General features: G+C 38.4%; 1 protein-coding gene across 1 annotated transcript in view; it reads left to right on the forward strand.

Moving 5' to 3' along the window:
- LOC104609559 (Glycosyl hydrolase family 47 protein) overlaps positions 1–15,487 on the forward strand; it is a 65,303-nt gene that overhangs the window by 48,955 nt on the left and 861 nt on the right. Inside the window, exons 10-16 of the mRNA XM_010275903.3 lie at positions 418–506; positions 629–710; positions 820–933; positions 6,548–6,627; positions 14,077–14,212; positions 14,968–15,038; positions 15,225–15,468. Of these exons, the coding sequence (XP_010274205.1) occupies positions 418–506; positions 629–710; positions 820–933; positions 6,548–6,627; positions 14,077–14,212; positions 14,968–15,038; positions 15,225–15,468 (816 nt within the window). The remainder of the gene's footprint in view (positions 1–417; positions 507–628; positions 711–819; positions 934–6,547; positions 6,628–14,076; positions 14,213–14,967; positions 15,039–15,224; positions 15,469–15,487) is intronic.

The raw sequence follows: 15,487 nt of genomic DNA on the forward strand, positions 1-15,487 counted from the left end.
TTTAGAGAGATGAGGACTGAGACACATTGACTTTAATAGAGACTAGGAATCTAGGAGTAGATCATAAAACATGAATTCATTAGAAATTACCTATTTTTTTGTTCAAGATTTTTGACACTCATGCAGAGCCTCTTGCATTGTGCATCTTCATGTGCCTATCAACACTATTTTTGTTATCTTAGAAACAAAGAAGTTACTATTGCACTGCTTTTTTTATTGTTTTTTATGCATGATGCATAGTCAGGCATGACCTTGGCCAAATGGTCTAAGGTGCAACTTGCATTCTTGATGATTCATTAGATTCTGCATTTTACTTCTTATTATCATTTCTTTTTGTTTGAGTTGGGAAGGAGGAAGGGAAGCCAGTGAACTTGGTCCTCCTTTCTTTTCATTATTGGCCTTTCTATTGCACTGCAGGCTTACTTATTATTTGGAGATGAGGAATACTTATTCATATTTCAAGAAGCTTACAAGGCTGCAATGCACTATCTTTACAATGATCCTTGGTACATTTCTTCTCGTTTCTGTGGGCATTTAAAAAATAATCCTTTTATTGATTAGTTATTTTTGTTTTCATTGTTTATTTTTTCTTTAGAATTTAGCTTATTAACTCTTAACATACTTGTAGGTATGTGGAGGTGAATATGAACTCTGCTGTTATTGTCTGGCCACTGTTTAATAGTCTGCAGGCATTCTGGCCAGGACTTCAGGTATTTTACACTTCTATGTTTTATCATTTTATCAGGCAAAATGTTGTTTCCCCTGGGAGAAGTGATGGCATTATTGACTGTGAAGAAAATTGATCATGTTGTTTGGAAGGTTCTAGCTGGGGATATTGATCCTGCTATTCGTACACATGCAGCCTTCTTTAGTGTGTGGAAAAAATATGGCTTCACCCCAGAGGGTTTTAACCTTGCTACACTCAGTGTTCAGGTTTCTTCTTCAACCACAAACTTCTGGATGTCTCTATATTTTTTTAAATTTGATCCTTAGGGACTTTATATTTTACAGATGAAGCAATTTGATAGTGTAAGAGGCTTTTTTTTTTTTTTGAAAAAGGTAAAGTATAAGTTCATTAAGATGAAAGAAACTGTACATGAGATAATGTACCAGAATGTAATTTTAGTCCCCCCCCCTCCAAAAGAATCCACCCTCAAAAAGGAAGAGAAAGTATCATTTTTAAATACAGTATTTATGGATAACCAACTTCTAAGATCCTCTACTACGCTATTAATCACCACAGATTTTGGTGAAGCCATCTGTTCGAAAATCCTCAAATTTCTTCCAGACCAAATGGCCCACAAAACTGCCAAAGGAACTGCTGATCAACAAACTTTCCCTTTCCTGGATAAACCTGGAATGCCCCATTCTTGCATCAAGTCCTTGACTGAGAAGGGACAGCTCCAGTTCAGATTGAGGGCCCTTGTGAAGTGACTCTTTTATGTTACTTTTTGCTGACTGAACTTGCTATCTGGCAGTTGATATGTTTTGCTGGTACTGTCACTAAAACTTAGATTGGCACATAATACTAATAAATGAAGTTCTCCTCAATGAAATCTATGGTTTGAATATGGTAACGAATTTGATATATCCAGATTTGGGGTCCTGAGTTGGCACCAAGGGTAATCTGCTGACATCACAAAACAAAATAGGCTGAAAAAAAGTGGAATTTCAGTCTAAACCTTAGTTTTTTTTATATAAACAAGAATGTATAATGTGGATTGGAAGGGGTAAAGTTACCCCAAAGAGTACAGATAGGTATAGTTACCCCAAAGAGTATAGATATTGCAACAGAGCCCAGTACAGTTGCTCCCTATCAACCCCTTGTCTAGCTAGAGAACTTGCTAGCCCATTTGCCTCCCTTGGGACCCATTGAAAAGTTACTGTCGTTCCCCTTAGTAATCATTTGATTTTCTTAACCCCTTCTCGATATTTCCAAGCTGCCTTCTTCTTGTCCTTTAGCCAGCTCACCACCACTTGAGAATCCCCTTAAAAAACCAACATTTCCAAATTTAACTCTTTTGCTATTTAAGCCCCATATAACAACTCTAATGGGTATTGAACAACAATTTGTTTCCAACCCTATTCACACTCTGAATGCTCGGTCAACCCCCATCACTATCTTTATAACATGTTAGAACCCTAGGAACCCAAATCTCAACTCAAATACCCAAATCCACTGTTAAATATGTAAGATTCCCTTCTAACAATCACAATTGTGCCACATCTCCACTCCTGTCACACGATCAGACTCCTTAATACGAAATAAAACCCTTAACATCCTTAAGCTCCAACATTTCGTTGTCCATCCATCAAAGATTCCATTTTGACGGATTTGGTTCTATGACACTTTTTGAGCCCAAAACCTGTAATCTGCACATCCCGATGCAATCAAACCCTTCCACTAATCCTATAACCCAAATTCCTACCACTTTACCAAATTTCAATCCAAAATTCCCTTATTTACCCTTCCATCAAGCCAAAATTCTATTACGAGCTCTCTCATTAGTCAAAATACCCACATCCTAGATTCCCATGATTTCAGCATCTCTAAGTTCGTTAGACACCCCCATTAGACTCGAAATAACCTAAAATATCCATCCACCAAATTTTAGCCATAAAATCCCCATTTTTTCCATCCTACAGAAAATATTCCAAATCAAGCACTCTCGTTGCCCGCCACTCTCAAAATCCAAGATCTCCATTGTGGCACCTCTCCCAAGACCTCCAAACCATGATGTTACCTTCCTAGACTTCTCGATCAGCCACCCATCAAATTTTGGAATTCAGACACAAGATCCCCATTTTACCCTTATATAAAAAGATTTTAAATCGATTATCCTCATTGGCCACTACTCCTCCTCATTCAAGATCTTCATCGTAATACACCTCCCAAGACCCCCAAAACCCTACCAATTCCTTCCTAGACCTCCTGGTTGACCATCCACCAATTTTCAAACCTCAAAATACCCAATTTATCGCTCATATAAAAAGATTCCAAATCGACTATCCTCATTAGCCACCACTCTCCTAATTTAAGATCTTCATTGCAACACACCTCCCAAGACTCCCAAAACCTACCAACACCTTCCTAAGCCTCTTAATTGACCATCCACCAAATTTCAGACCTCAAAATACCCATTTTACCCTTTATATGAAAAGATACCAAATCAGCCATCCTTATTGGCCGCAATTATCCTAATTTGAGTTCTTCATTGCAGCATAACTTCCAAGATACCCAAACCCTACCAGTATCTTCCTAAAGCTCCTGATTGACCATCCACCAAATTTTAAACCTCAAAAAATCCATTTTACCCATTGTATAAAATGATTCCAAATCGACTATCCTCATTAGCTGTCACTCTCCTAATTCAAGATCTTCATCGTAGCACACTTCCCAAGACCCCAAAGCCTTACCATCACCTTCCTAAAGCTCCCAATTGACCATTGGCCAAATTTCATACCTCAAAATACCCATTTTTCCCCTCATATAAAAAGATTCTAAAACTATCCTCACTGGCTGCCACTCTCCTAATTTAAGATCTTCATCATGACACACCTCCCAAAACCCCTAAAACCCTATCAATACCTTCCTAAACCTCCTGATTGACCATCCACCAAATTTTAGGCCTCAGAATACCCATTTTACCCCTTGTATGAAAAGATTAAATCAATCATCCTTATAGGCCACAATTATCCTAATTTAAGTTCTTTATCGTAGTACAACTCCCAAGACCCCCAAACCTTACCAATACCTTGGACACCCATTCTTTTTTGGACCCTTCCGTATTCCCAAAAATCATTTTTTAGGCCATCTCCATTAAATCCTTCTTATCTTTGGATTTTGCAAAAAAAACTCTTCACACATGGCACTTCCCTAGTCGTTAGATTTCCATGGGAGGTTACTCAATCTTGAGCATCCAAAAGGCCCATATCTCTTTAAATATCATAGAATTACATTCTAGGTCATCCCCGTAAACCCTTAATCTTTTGAAAATTGCAGGAAGGCCTCCTACCACTTGTGATTACCCTAGCCCTTGGATTTCCCCAACTTAATCCTCTTTAAATTTCAACCATCAGATGGGGAAACCCTAGGCACCCCTCTCCTTTTTTGGAAATTTCAGCCCACTCCCCCTTCTTCTAAAAGAAGAACCTTCTCTCCTTCCCTTTTTCTCTCTAGCATAAAAAGGCAAAACCCTCTACTTACCAAAAGGCTATTCGAACAAAAAAGAAAAAGTCCTCTCCCTCTATTCATTCTTCAAACAAAAATAACCTTCTCTACCCCCAAACATTTTCAACGAAACTAACCTCCTCTCCCACATCTTCTCCTCTCTAGCCTCTGCACTTTCTTCAACATACCTCACCAACACCATCACCGTCCCCCTCCATTCTTTCAAACCATTATTCTAGTTTCTTAAAAAAAAAAACAAAATAGAGAAAGAATGATTGGAGTTTGGCCAGCTGTTGGAGATCTGAAAGTAAGAAGGAAAAGCAAGTAGAAGAAGAGGAAAAAGCAAGAGGAAGGTGAGAAGAATTTTCCAAATGCTTCTTTTTTTTTTGGGGGGGGGGGGGGGAGGGGGGGGTTCTCTACAAGCTTTTGTCACCATTTGGGGTTTTATTTGGAGTCTAGCAACCTATAAAATGTCTCAGCCATCTCCACATACTTGGATTTGTCAAACACCGCCTCCATCACATTCCAAGTGTATGCAAAGAGGCCAAACAAGGTATATAATCCTCCACTGGATTTTTTTTTGAAAAAAAGAACGATACATAAATAAGGGCTGGCGTTCCTGATTTTTAGTGATACTGGGGACAAACACATTTTTCTTCTTTTTTGTAATAAGTCCAGATTGTTGATTTTTCCACGATAAACCTCCCTACGGAAAGCCTCTATTTTTGAAGAAATTGGTTTACACCAAACCTTAAGCATCGGAAAAGAGAACCCATTGGAAACAAGAGAAACTGGAGTCTAGAAGGAGGCACAAGAAAAAGAATCTCTGGGGTTGGGGGTCCAAATTCTCTCATAGACTTGAGAGGGTCAACAGCAACTGAATCAAGGATTTGTAGTAAATCAATGACTAGGGAACACTCAAACTCTCTCAAACCACTTCTGAAACCCAAATCCCATGTCACCCATCAGATAAATAAAAAAAAGGAGTAAATAGGCTCATCTTTTAACAAAGAGATGGCCTAAAGGGTAAGGGAGGTGTCTTTCAAAGTAGCACCTCCCACCCAAAGGTCCTCCCAAAACAGAATTTTAGACCAAAAATCATATCTGATAGGGTTGAGGAAAAGAAGTAGGACCGTATGAATAACTTTCTAGGGAGAGACCATAGATGTTCTGTTGAATAAACCAGCATCCTAGCCGTTTTGCATCAACCCATGTATACTTACTATCACCTTATGCCAAAGCTTTTCACCTTCCAAAGGCAATCTCCACAATCATTTCCCTAACAAAGCTTGAGTTTTACAAGTGACATTACCTACCCCTACCCCTCCTTGTTTCTTACTTGTACATACTGTTTCCCACTTCACCAGATGGTCCTTCCCTTCTCTAGGTTTCCAAAGAAAATCCATCATTAGTTTCTCCATCAAGTTACCTATTTTCTTAGGTACCTTAACACTGAAATGTTGTATACTGGAAGATTTGATCAAAGTTATTCTCCAGTCCAAAGCCTATAGCTCCTTCGATTCCCCCCCCCCCCCTCCCCCAAGGCAAACCTAGGTACTTCAAGAGCCAAGTCTAAACCTTAGCTTCCTAAAACTTGTTTTGTTTATTGAAATCTATTACAAGCCCTCCTCTAAATTGCAGCTAAATAGTTGAATGATCCCAAATTGGACAAATTCAAACTGAAATTTTGAATAGGCATAGAATCCCATAAAATGATGTTGATGGTGCAAATTAGATGTCAAATCATTGATGAAGAGAATGAAGAGATATTAGTGATGTAGGACTGGTCGCTTTAAGACCAGATTGATGTAGGTCCAACCATGAACCAAGGATGATCTAGAAGGGAAAAGATGGTATACTAAATTCTTAGAGATGATTTTAGGACTGAAGTATGGATGGATTGATAGCAATTGGAAAGGTTGTGGGTCAAGTTACCAAGAAGTACATGTTCTCCTTGGGAGGTGGAAAAATAAAAAATTCAAAAACTAAGACTAGGGATGTTTTTTTTTTTTAATGAAGCTTTACAACTATGTTTGGGATAGTAGATTATATGGGGGAATTAAATTTGTAGGCATTCTAAGTGGGTTTTCCATGAAAGGATAAAAATTCCTTTTGTGAGGAACTACCAAAATTCGATAAATTAGTTTTTTCTTTTTTTTTAAATTGAGTTTTGGGATAAAATATGGCAGGACAAAAAGCCAGGTACCTTGCTTATGTATGTCTTCCGATACTTCCTAGAAATCAGGTATCTTGCTTTCAAGATGAGTGAATGATTCTTTCTTTTGTTCCATTATTTTATGGTAAGTGATTGTTTCACTGCAATCTCTTTTTTTTATCAGTAACCAAGAATTTATTATAAGTGCGCTCATTTTTCAGCATGGGCAAAAAAGCTATCCACTGCGTCCAGAATTAATGGAGAGCACATATTGGCTTTACAAAGCTACAAGAGATACAAGGTTAGCTTTGCATTCGTTGTTGTCTAGTTCTTCCTTATTTAATTTTATTTGTTGGGAAATTCATAATTAATTGAAATAGTTTATGCTGTAAAATGTGGATATGGCTAGTTGGTTAGGTGTACCTTTTAACTTGTTTAGCATTGCATTTACTACTTTATAGGATCACATTTGAAAGAGAAAAAAAAATATATCATCTGTGGAATTTCTTTGGAGGTTCTGAACCTCTGCTTTCCCACGTTGACTGTAATGAAACTGTGTAAAAGAAAAATTGTAAGTTAGGAAAAACCCATCAGACATGTGAAAAAGCTTCCTATTTATTACTTTTTTTGGCTGCCCTAGGGGTTCTCTTACCTTGTCCATTTCAAAACAATTTCCTTCTTTTTTTTGGTTGCCCTCACAATGTTTGTTCAATCTTTTGAGAAATGGATACACTCTATTTCTTGTGGTCTGATATGATCTCTATTTTCTTGTAATCTCTATCCTGAGATTTTTCCCCTTTCCTGCCAATGTATTAGAAGATTAAATCCAATTATTGTCACAGTTTTGTTAATAGAGGACGGAAGATGGGGGACTTCGTTCAGGTGACAAGATGGAAGAAAGAACTCAAGGTGGAGAAGAAGAGATTTCTTCTAGATGAATCAAAGACTAAAGGTGGAGCAGATCTGAAAATCAGAGAAGATAGAAAGACAACAGTTATGAACATGGAGGTGCTAAACTGGTTCAAAGGCTTTATGGATGGAATGATCTTTTTGGTTAAGACACAGGGCTGGAGGAACTAACTGTTTAAATAAGGCAAGAGGGCATGCTAGATAGTTATGTGAAGCTCCGACCCAGATTGACGGGAAGCATGTGAAACCTGAGAGAAGGCCATGACGGGAAGCATGTGAGGCCTGAGAGAAGGCAATGACGGTGAAAGAAATCTTCGTGAATTCGAGTGAAGGAGTCTTTGAGAGAGTGAAGTGATTAGAGAAGTGTCTTGTGGGTCGGTTCGTGAACTCTGGTCCTGATTAGGTAGAGGTTCTGAGATGGGTCAGATTGGAATGAAGTTTAAAAGAAGCCGTTCAGGTGAGAAAATTGAATGCAGGCTTCTTTCTTTTTATTTTCTGTAGCAAGGAAGAGGCAGATGAAGTCCTGGAGAGTGAAACTACTAAGCTTAGGATTCCAGGCCTTCGGCCATAGTTTTCAAGGTGCCAAGGCGAGGCTAGGCGACAGGGGGGCACCTTGTCGCCTAGGCGATGGATTTTTTTTAAGTAAAACCATATATCCTAGGGTAGTTCCCTAGGTTCCATAACCATCTTTCCTTAATAGTTATCCATAATTTTCATAAAAGAAGTATAAATTTCCTGTTTAAGTCTAGAAAACCAACATTTTATGAGAAGAAAAAGAACAGAGGAAAGAAAATTCAAAAACTATAGGGGCTGAACCTCTACTTTTGTTATAGGAAAAGATTAAGTTCTTCCCTTGCTTATTGGTTCAAGTTTTGAAATCTTTGAGGATTCAATCAAGGATCAAAATTTCAATACGATATGCCCCGTATCGAGTGTATTGTATTGTATCTTTGCCATCTTGATACACATGTTTACAGGTGTTTTCAGGAACCCATTTTTTAAAATAATATATGTATGTATATGTGTATATATATATATATATGTATGTATAAAATTGAAAACCAAAGAAATAAAAAATAGGGGGAATATCGTTATAAGTATTGATACACCTCTACCGATACACAGAGGTGTATCGATACTTTGAACCATGGGTTCTATTACAACACTTAGCAATGTTTGTGTTGATTAAGCCCTAAGAAATAAGAAAATAATAAAAAGAAATTAGTATATAAACACATAAACTGAGTATTCTAGTTTAATAATGTCTATTTTATAATTGTAATGTCAAAAATTTAAAAATATAAAAGTATTTTATAACACAGTGCACAAAACTGCTTGGCGACTGGGTGAGGTGAGCCTCCAAGGCGGCTAGGTGCCCACCTAGGTGTCACCTTGATAACTATGCCTTCGGCTGGGTAGATGGAATCTTCTTGTGAGGGCAATTCGAGAAGTAGGAAGCAGAAGCCTTATCTGGATTTTTGTCTTTGGTATTCCTCTTCATGCTTGGAATCTTAATACGTTTTGTGCCATTGGGAATGCTTGTGGTTGTTTCAGAAGAGTTCATGCCCAAATGTATAAGTTGAAGAATCTGGTTACAACAAGAATCCTGGTTGAAGTTGAGAACCTTCACTTGATTCCCCTAAGCCTAGTGTTAAACTTTGCTGGGGAGTGGTACAATTTGACGTTAGTGGTAGAGGGATGCATCCCATTGCGTTGGCTTCAAGTGGAACCAATGATCTTTCCTAATCAAACTTAGGAGTTAGTCTGTTTCACAAAGGAAGTAGGGGACTAGAAGCCTGGAGGAAGAAGATGATGGAATCTGAAGGGTCGGGCAGGCGGATAGTCAGGAGGGGGTGAGAGGGGAGAATCTGGAAAAGGGGGGTGAAGTTGTAATTTTCTAGGAGGGAGTTGAGAAGTATTCAATGGAGAAGGGACATGCAGAGGGAGCATTTAAGAGGGGGAGCATTACCGATAAAGCTAGTTGCTCTTCCTCGAGACTGAATGCAGCTAAGTTTAAGAGTGAATCCTACAAGTTTAGGAGATTGGTATGTAACTTTAAGAAGGGTGGGCCCCGCATCTTGGGTAAAGGCAAGTTTGGGTTTCGGTTAGGGAGAATTAAGGGAAGAAGAAGAACTAGTCAAAGGCTTGGGGCATCTTTCATTGGAGGTGGATGTTTCTTGCGCTTGATTTATTGGGCATGGCTCAGGAGTAGGCTAGACTTTTTTGAGTTTGAGCGAGGCACTTCAAGAGTCACAGGACAAGGTGTTCTTGCCTCTTGATGAATCTAAAGGTAAGCAGGATCCACTTTCTTCATCTCCCATTTTTTGGTCTGAGTCAAGAGAATGGGGGTACTGTTGCTTGTCACAAGAAGGATGGCTTGAAAAGGGAGGCGGTAGTGAAGGAAGTGAGCAAGGGTGGATTGGAGAAGGCAGAAGAAGGGTCGACCACTGAGATCAAGGAAGGGGAGGAAGGAGCCATCATTGAGGTAGGAAGTGGCTCTTCAAGAATTGAGGGAGAGAAGGGGACTGCTTCGAACCTCCAAGATAAGTTAATTAAGGATGGTGTCGATTATGAGGTTTCCGAAGTGGTTGTTGAAAGACTGGGATTGGATTTGGGTTGTAGGGATAAGCAGAAGAGGTTGGCCGGAATGTTACGAAGGTATTTCAAGACTGAAAGATGCTTTGGTGGGAGCTGGACCGACCAATAAGTATAAAAAAGAATTTACAGAAGAAAAGGTGTGAAAAATAACTCCTCGAGTCATGAGAACTCGTGTCTGGAGTCATCCCTCTCTCTTCTGAAGGGGCTGGAAAGGTTTTCCCTGTGGTGAAGTCCCAAAGAGGTTTCTGCTGAAGGGAGTCAAGTGATGGTGGGGGATAAGGCAACAGAGTTAAGAGGAGTGGACTTGAAGACTCTAGTTGATAGAGAGGTGGGAATTGGAAAGTCTTTGGATTTGTTCTTTTTAGGAGGGGAGGAATTTGGGATGAGGGATGAGGAAGGAGGCCCAGAAGAGTTTGATGAGGCGGAAGATTGATCTGCACATAGGATCTGATTGGCTGGTGCAGTGTTTGTGCTTTCTCATGTTTCTCTTTCTTGGTTTCTTCTTTGTTGTAGGCGGTTAAATGTAGTAGTCGTTGGGCCTGGGGGGTGTTATCTTAATACCTGCCTTTAGTTTGTATCCAGATTTTCTTTTTCAACAAATTATCAAAAAAAAAAGTAGAAGCAAAAATGGGTGGTTCATTACTCTTACAAAATGTGAGAATCGAAGAATTTAGTCACTGAACAAAAAGAAACATGAGAAGCCAATGAAAATTTTGATGATGGCTGAGGCCGTAGAAGAGATTCTGTTAAAACGTGAGAAGCTAATGAAAAATGAAAGTATCAACAGCTTTGAAGAGGAAGATCTGGTAGACACAGAAGAAATTGTGATTATGTCTACCACAACAATACCAAGAGTAATTTGGGAAGATAAGAAGATAGGTTGGGACAAGATAAAGGAAATATTGGCAAGGTATAAAGTTGATGATTGGAAAGAAATCCTGGAAGCAGTAATGGAGAGGATTCAAACAAAGGAAAAGTCATTTCTTATTCCATTCAATGAAAAGAAAGCAATATTAGATTTGGGGGAGGTTCATACTGATTTGTTAACCTTTAAAACAAAAAAGGGGTTGATAATGGTAGAAAATTGATTGCCTTCTTGCAATGAAAAGGAATTTTTAGAAGGAAGCATTGCCATTATTGCCGTTTAATCTGTGGCAGAAGTACATCTTTGAGAAATTTGCAGCAGTGAGTGGTGGTGTCCTAGAAGCTTACTTCTCACAGGACCTGAGTGCAGCCAAGCTCAGAGTCATGGGGGTGAAATCAGAAAATGTTCCCCGAGCACTAGAACTATTTATTGATGATTGGTGGAGAACGATGTGGTTGGCATCAGAAGTGAAAGCAACGCTTTGGCTACCAGGGTTGAAGAAAGAAGACAATGCTGGCATGGAGGTTTGGGTGCCATGTGGAAGAGATTGGGTGGAGAGCTTGAAAATTCGCAAAGTTGTTAAATGTGAGGAAATTGAAAATTTGGACGTGAATGCAAGAATGGTCCAATTTCCTTTTAGGTCAAAAAATTCAAATTTCTTTGAATTTAATAACGACGCCTAAAGCTTCATATGCGGAGGTATTGAAATCGAACACAAAGTCAGGCCCGGTCAAAGGGAACCCATGGGGTTATTAAAGAAATTCATAATCCGTGTAAGTTCTCCGACTGAACCAACCCCACCTGAACAGGGAGTAGAACCGAGTGAAGTTGAGAAATTGGCATGTGGAGTGTCTTATGACAAGGATGACAGCCGAAAGAGAGAAAAAAGGAGAGGGGAGTTGTAGTGTGGTGGAGAAGGTTAGTGTGTCTTAAAAAGATTGGAATGAAGATTCTTTGCTTGAATTTAAGGGGTTTAGGGAGTTGTAAGAAAAGGAGAGTTATAATAAATGTTTTAAGAAAAGAGAGACCAGGTATTTTAATGTTACAAGAAACAAAGTTCTTAGAACTGGACAGGAAATGGATAAGGAGCATTTAGGGTAGTAGGGGGTTGAGCTAATCTTATGCCTCTTCTAGGGGTGTTTCAGGTGGAATACTGACAGTATGGAGAAATAAGGGAGTGGAATGCTAGGAGAGTCACACGAATTTTCAGTCTCAATAATGTTATTTCCAGTCGAACAGAAGAAGATGAAAGAGAGTCACATGAATTGGTGGGGTGTGTATTGTGTCTCACACACCCAGAAAGAAAGATCTTTATAGTTTATCTTAATATGTGGATGGACAGTTCCGTCCTTACTCCTTACAAGAATAGTCATGTACAACAGTGTACAAAGAAGTATACAAAAGAAATAAAGAAAAGTAAAATTACAATATTAGCCCTCATCATCTCTACAAATAAAAGCTAAAAATGTGGTGGCCAAAGGGAATGGGTCTTGACAAATGTTTATGCCCCTAACTCGTATAGAGACAAGGACCTTTTCTAGGAAGAGCTATCTGCAATTAGGGGTTTATGGTAGTGTTTTAAAAGTGCAAGGTGCAAAAAAAAGCACAAGGGCCATTTGCACCCGAGGCGCAAGGCACAAGACGAGGTGCATGCCTTTTTGAAGCAAGGCACAAAAAATGCAAAAAATTCGAAAATTCAAAAAAATGCCAAAAAAATTCAAAAAAAGGTGCAAATTATTGAAATATTAAACAAATTATTAATTACACATATAAACTTAAATTTTAAAATAGATGCTTTGAAAAACATATTATCTCAAATTAAAATACATAAACATAACATGTAAAACATATTTAAAATGAAAATTTAAAAATAAATTCAAGCATAACATATAAAACATATTCAAGCATATAAACTCTTAATCTCTTTATTTTTTTCCCCAATTGCATTTCAAAGAGCTAATGTAATGTTAAACATTATGCATTCTTGATTCTACAAGCTGCCTTTGCACCAAGCTCCTTGAAGCAAGCCCAAACTAGTCCGTATTAGGATCTTAAATTCTTAATCGCTATAAAAAGAAGGGTTTTGTAACTTTTAAGTGTTTTAAAATATCTTTTATTAGGATGAATGAATGAGCAACATTGGCAAGGTGCAACGGGCACATGCCTTTATGAAAATACTATGCCTGGGACCTAGGCGAGGCACATACCCTAAAATGTGCCTAGGCACACCTTTTAAATCATTGATCCAGCAAATATATTCCATTCACCTCATGGCTACTCCCAATCATCTTCTGAGGCTGCAACCCCTGAAAAACACAATAAGTGAAAAAAAAAGGTTATGTTGCAATTCAAGGATTTGATTAAGCTACTAACAGAAAGAAGGTTAGTATAAGCTTGGGAATATGGAGAACAGAGGATAGATTAAGGGTATCTGAGGTCTTGATGCCTCCCTTGCCAAAGATAGGGGCAAGAGAGCCATTGGTAAAGGATATCTTGTTACGGATAGAAAGGAGTTGATTAGAACTAAAAAGGTTAAACAGGCTGGCCGTATGATTAGAAGCACTGGAATCTATTTTCTATGGAATTCTATGATTACCTGGAATAGTTGCATGATTTACAGAGGCACAAATATATGAGTGGGCCAAGGCGGATGAAGATGCATTGCTTGAAGAGTTAGAAGTGGTAACTGTGGTCTCCAGATGGTTAATAAGTCTGTTATCTCTCTCAAATTCTGCCTTCACAGCTGAAAGTTGTTCCATAGCTAATTTCTCATCACTGGACCCTTTCTCCCTTTGAAATAATAGTATCCACTCTTCCCAGTCTTCATACTATTATTGTTATTCTTGAACCTAGTTGGTAAGATGTGGATGTAATTTCTAGTAGTATCCTTAGTTTGCTCAGGCTTCTTACAATACTCAAATGGTATCTTTCTATTCCACAGCCTTCGTCTTTACCCTGGCATTTGCAAAATGATCCATAGAAGCTCCTTGGACTTGCACTTGCCTCCTCCAATTTTTTCCTTACAAATCCTTCAAGATTATTGGAAAGGTTCAAATGTAAAATGAAACCTTAACTGGGTGTTGAAAATCTTAAATATTTAAACAAATCATACACACACGGAAAATTTAGAATTGGTCTTTAATTTGGTTTTAGGATGAGATACCTACTTGAATTAATGTCAACGGAACTCTACTTGACATAAGGCATCTCAAGGTGTAAGGCCAGTTCCTTGTACTTTTAGGCATGAACCTCAAGGTTGTCTTGGGGTCTTCCCCTTTAGGCCTCACCTTGAGGGAAGTCTTAAGGCTTAGGCCTCATATGCCTTTTAAAATATTGTTGTTTCAGCATGTTTAAATTGTTTTTAGTTGTTTTTTACAGATACCTTGATGCTGGACGTGAAATGGTTGCCAGCCTCCAATATGGGGCCCGATGCCCTTGTGGATATTGCCACATATCTGATGTGGTGTCTCACAAACAAGAAGACCACATGGAGAGCTTTTTCCTTGCTGAAACAGTAAGAGCAACTCAAATATAGGTTATTCAAGTTTATAGTTTCTCACGTGGTTTAGTTTTTTGTTTGTTCTAGGCAAGTTATTGTTATCTTGAAAAATGTGTAGAGCATCAGGGATCACTGTCTAACAATCAGATTTTGTAGGTAAAGCTTCTCTTTGAGAAATAGTTCTAGTCATCCAATCATTGGATTTGTCCCCAATAGCAAATAATGAATTGTGGATATTCCTGAAAGTGGAATTCATAGATGATATGTGTGTGTTGATAAGTTGATTGATCAGGTTAAATCTTGATTAGCAACGATCTCCCTGAGTTGATCTGTTGGATGAAGGTCCTGACCACACTACATTTGTGTGTCCAAGCCCTGTCTGCTATATATGTGGTATTTCCTCGTCTTCGGGCCTCCCTTTTATTCATTTCCATTTTAGGTGTCTTCCTAGCAAGCATTGACCTATTAGAATTTCCTTAACATCTCCTTTGTTTATCTGTTGTATGGATTGAAATAAATAGTTGGATGCACATAAAGTACAAAGAGATTGGATGGCTTATTCTTTAACTTTGGACCAAGGAGATCTCCTTGGTGAAGGCTGTAAAATAGTTTAAGAATCCCCTTTCTATGTGTACAATGTATAGAGCAATAGCAGGGAGGAGAGTTTTATCCATTGACCCTATTGACACCACCTGGTGTTTATCTAATTTCCTTTTATTTTTCTTTTTTTTTTCATTGCACATTACCAATCACCTAACAACAAATTTCAGGTTAAATATTTATGGCTTCTATTTGATTTGGCTGCGGGGTCAGACAACCTGGTTGAAAATGGTCCATATAAGTAAGTATATGTATCTTTTTGTCTAGATTGTCTGAGGAACTAGAAAATCAAGAACATAGCAAATGTCTGATGGCTTTTACCAGAAGCATGTGACTGTGGTCTTGATCCATCTTGCATGCAGGGAAGAGATTTTCATTTTTCTTTTGTTATTTCTTGAATTTACTCTAGAAAATCTCCCACCTGCAGGTATATATTCAGCACTGAAGGCCACTTACTGCCAGCAACACCTCAAATATCTCTAGTAAATGAGCATTGCTCTTACTTTGGGGCATTCTGCAAAAATGATGATATTAGAAAGAGATCACGAATATCAGATATCTCAGTTGATCCTCAAGAGGCTAATAATACATTGCATGAAAGTTGGGTTCCTAATAGGTTTCCATCAGACCCTCTATACCGTAACTTCATTTCAGTATCTGGTGTGATCAAGGTTAGTACCACTCCCATTC

The sequence above is a fragment of the Nelumbo nucifera genome, chromosome 3 (assembly GCF_055504915.1).
Source record: "Nelumbo nucifera cultivar China Antique chromosome 3, China Antique-T2T, whole genome shotgun sequence".
Lineage (NCBI taxonomy): Eukaryota > Viridiplantae > Streptophyta > Magnoliopsida > Proteales > Nelumbonaceae > Nelumbo > Nelumbo nucifera.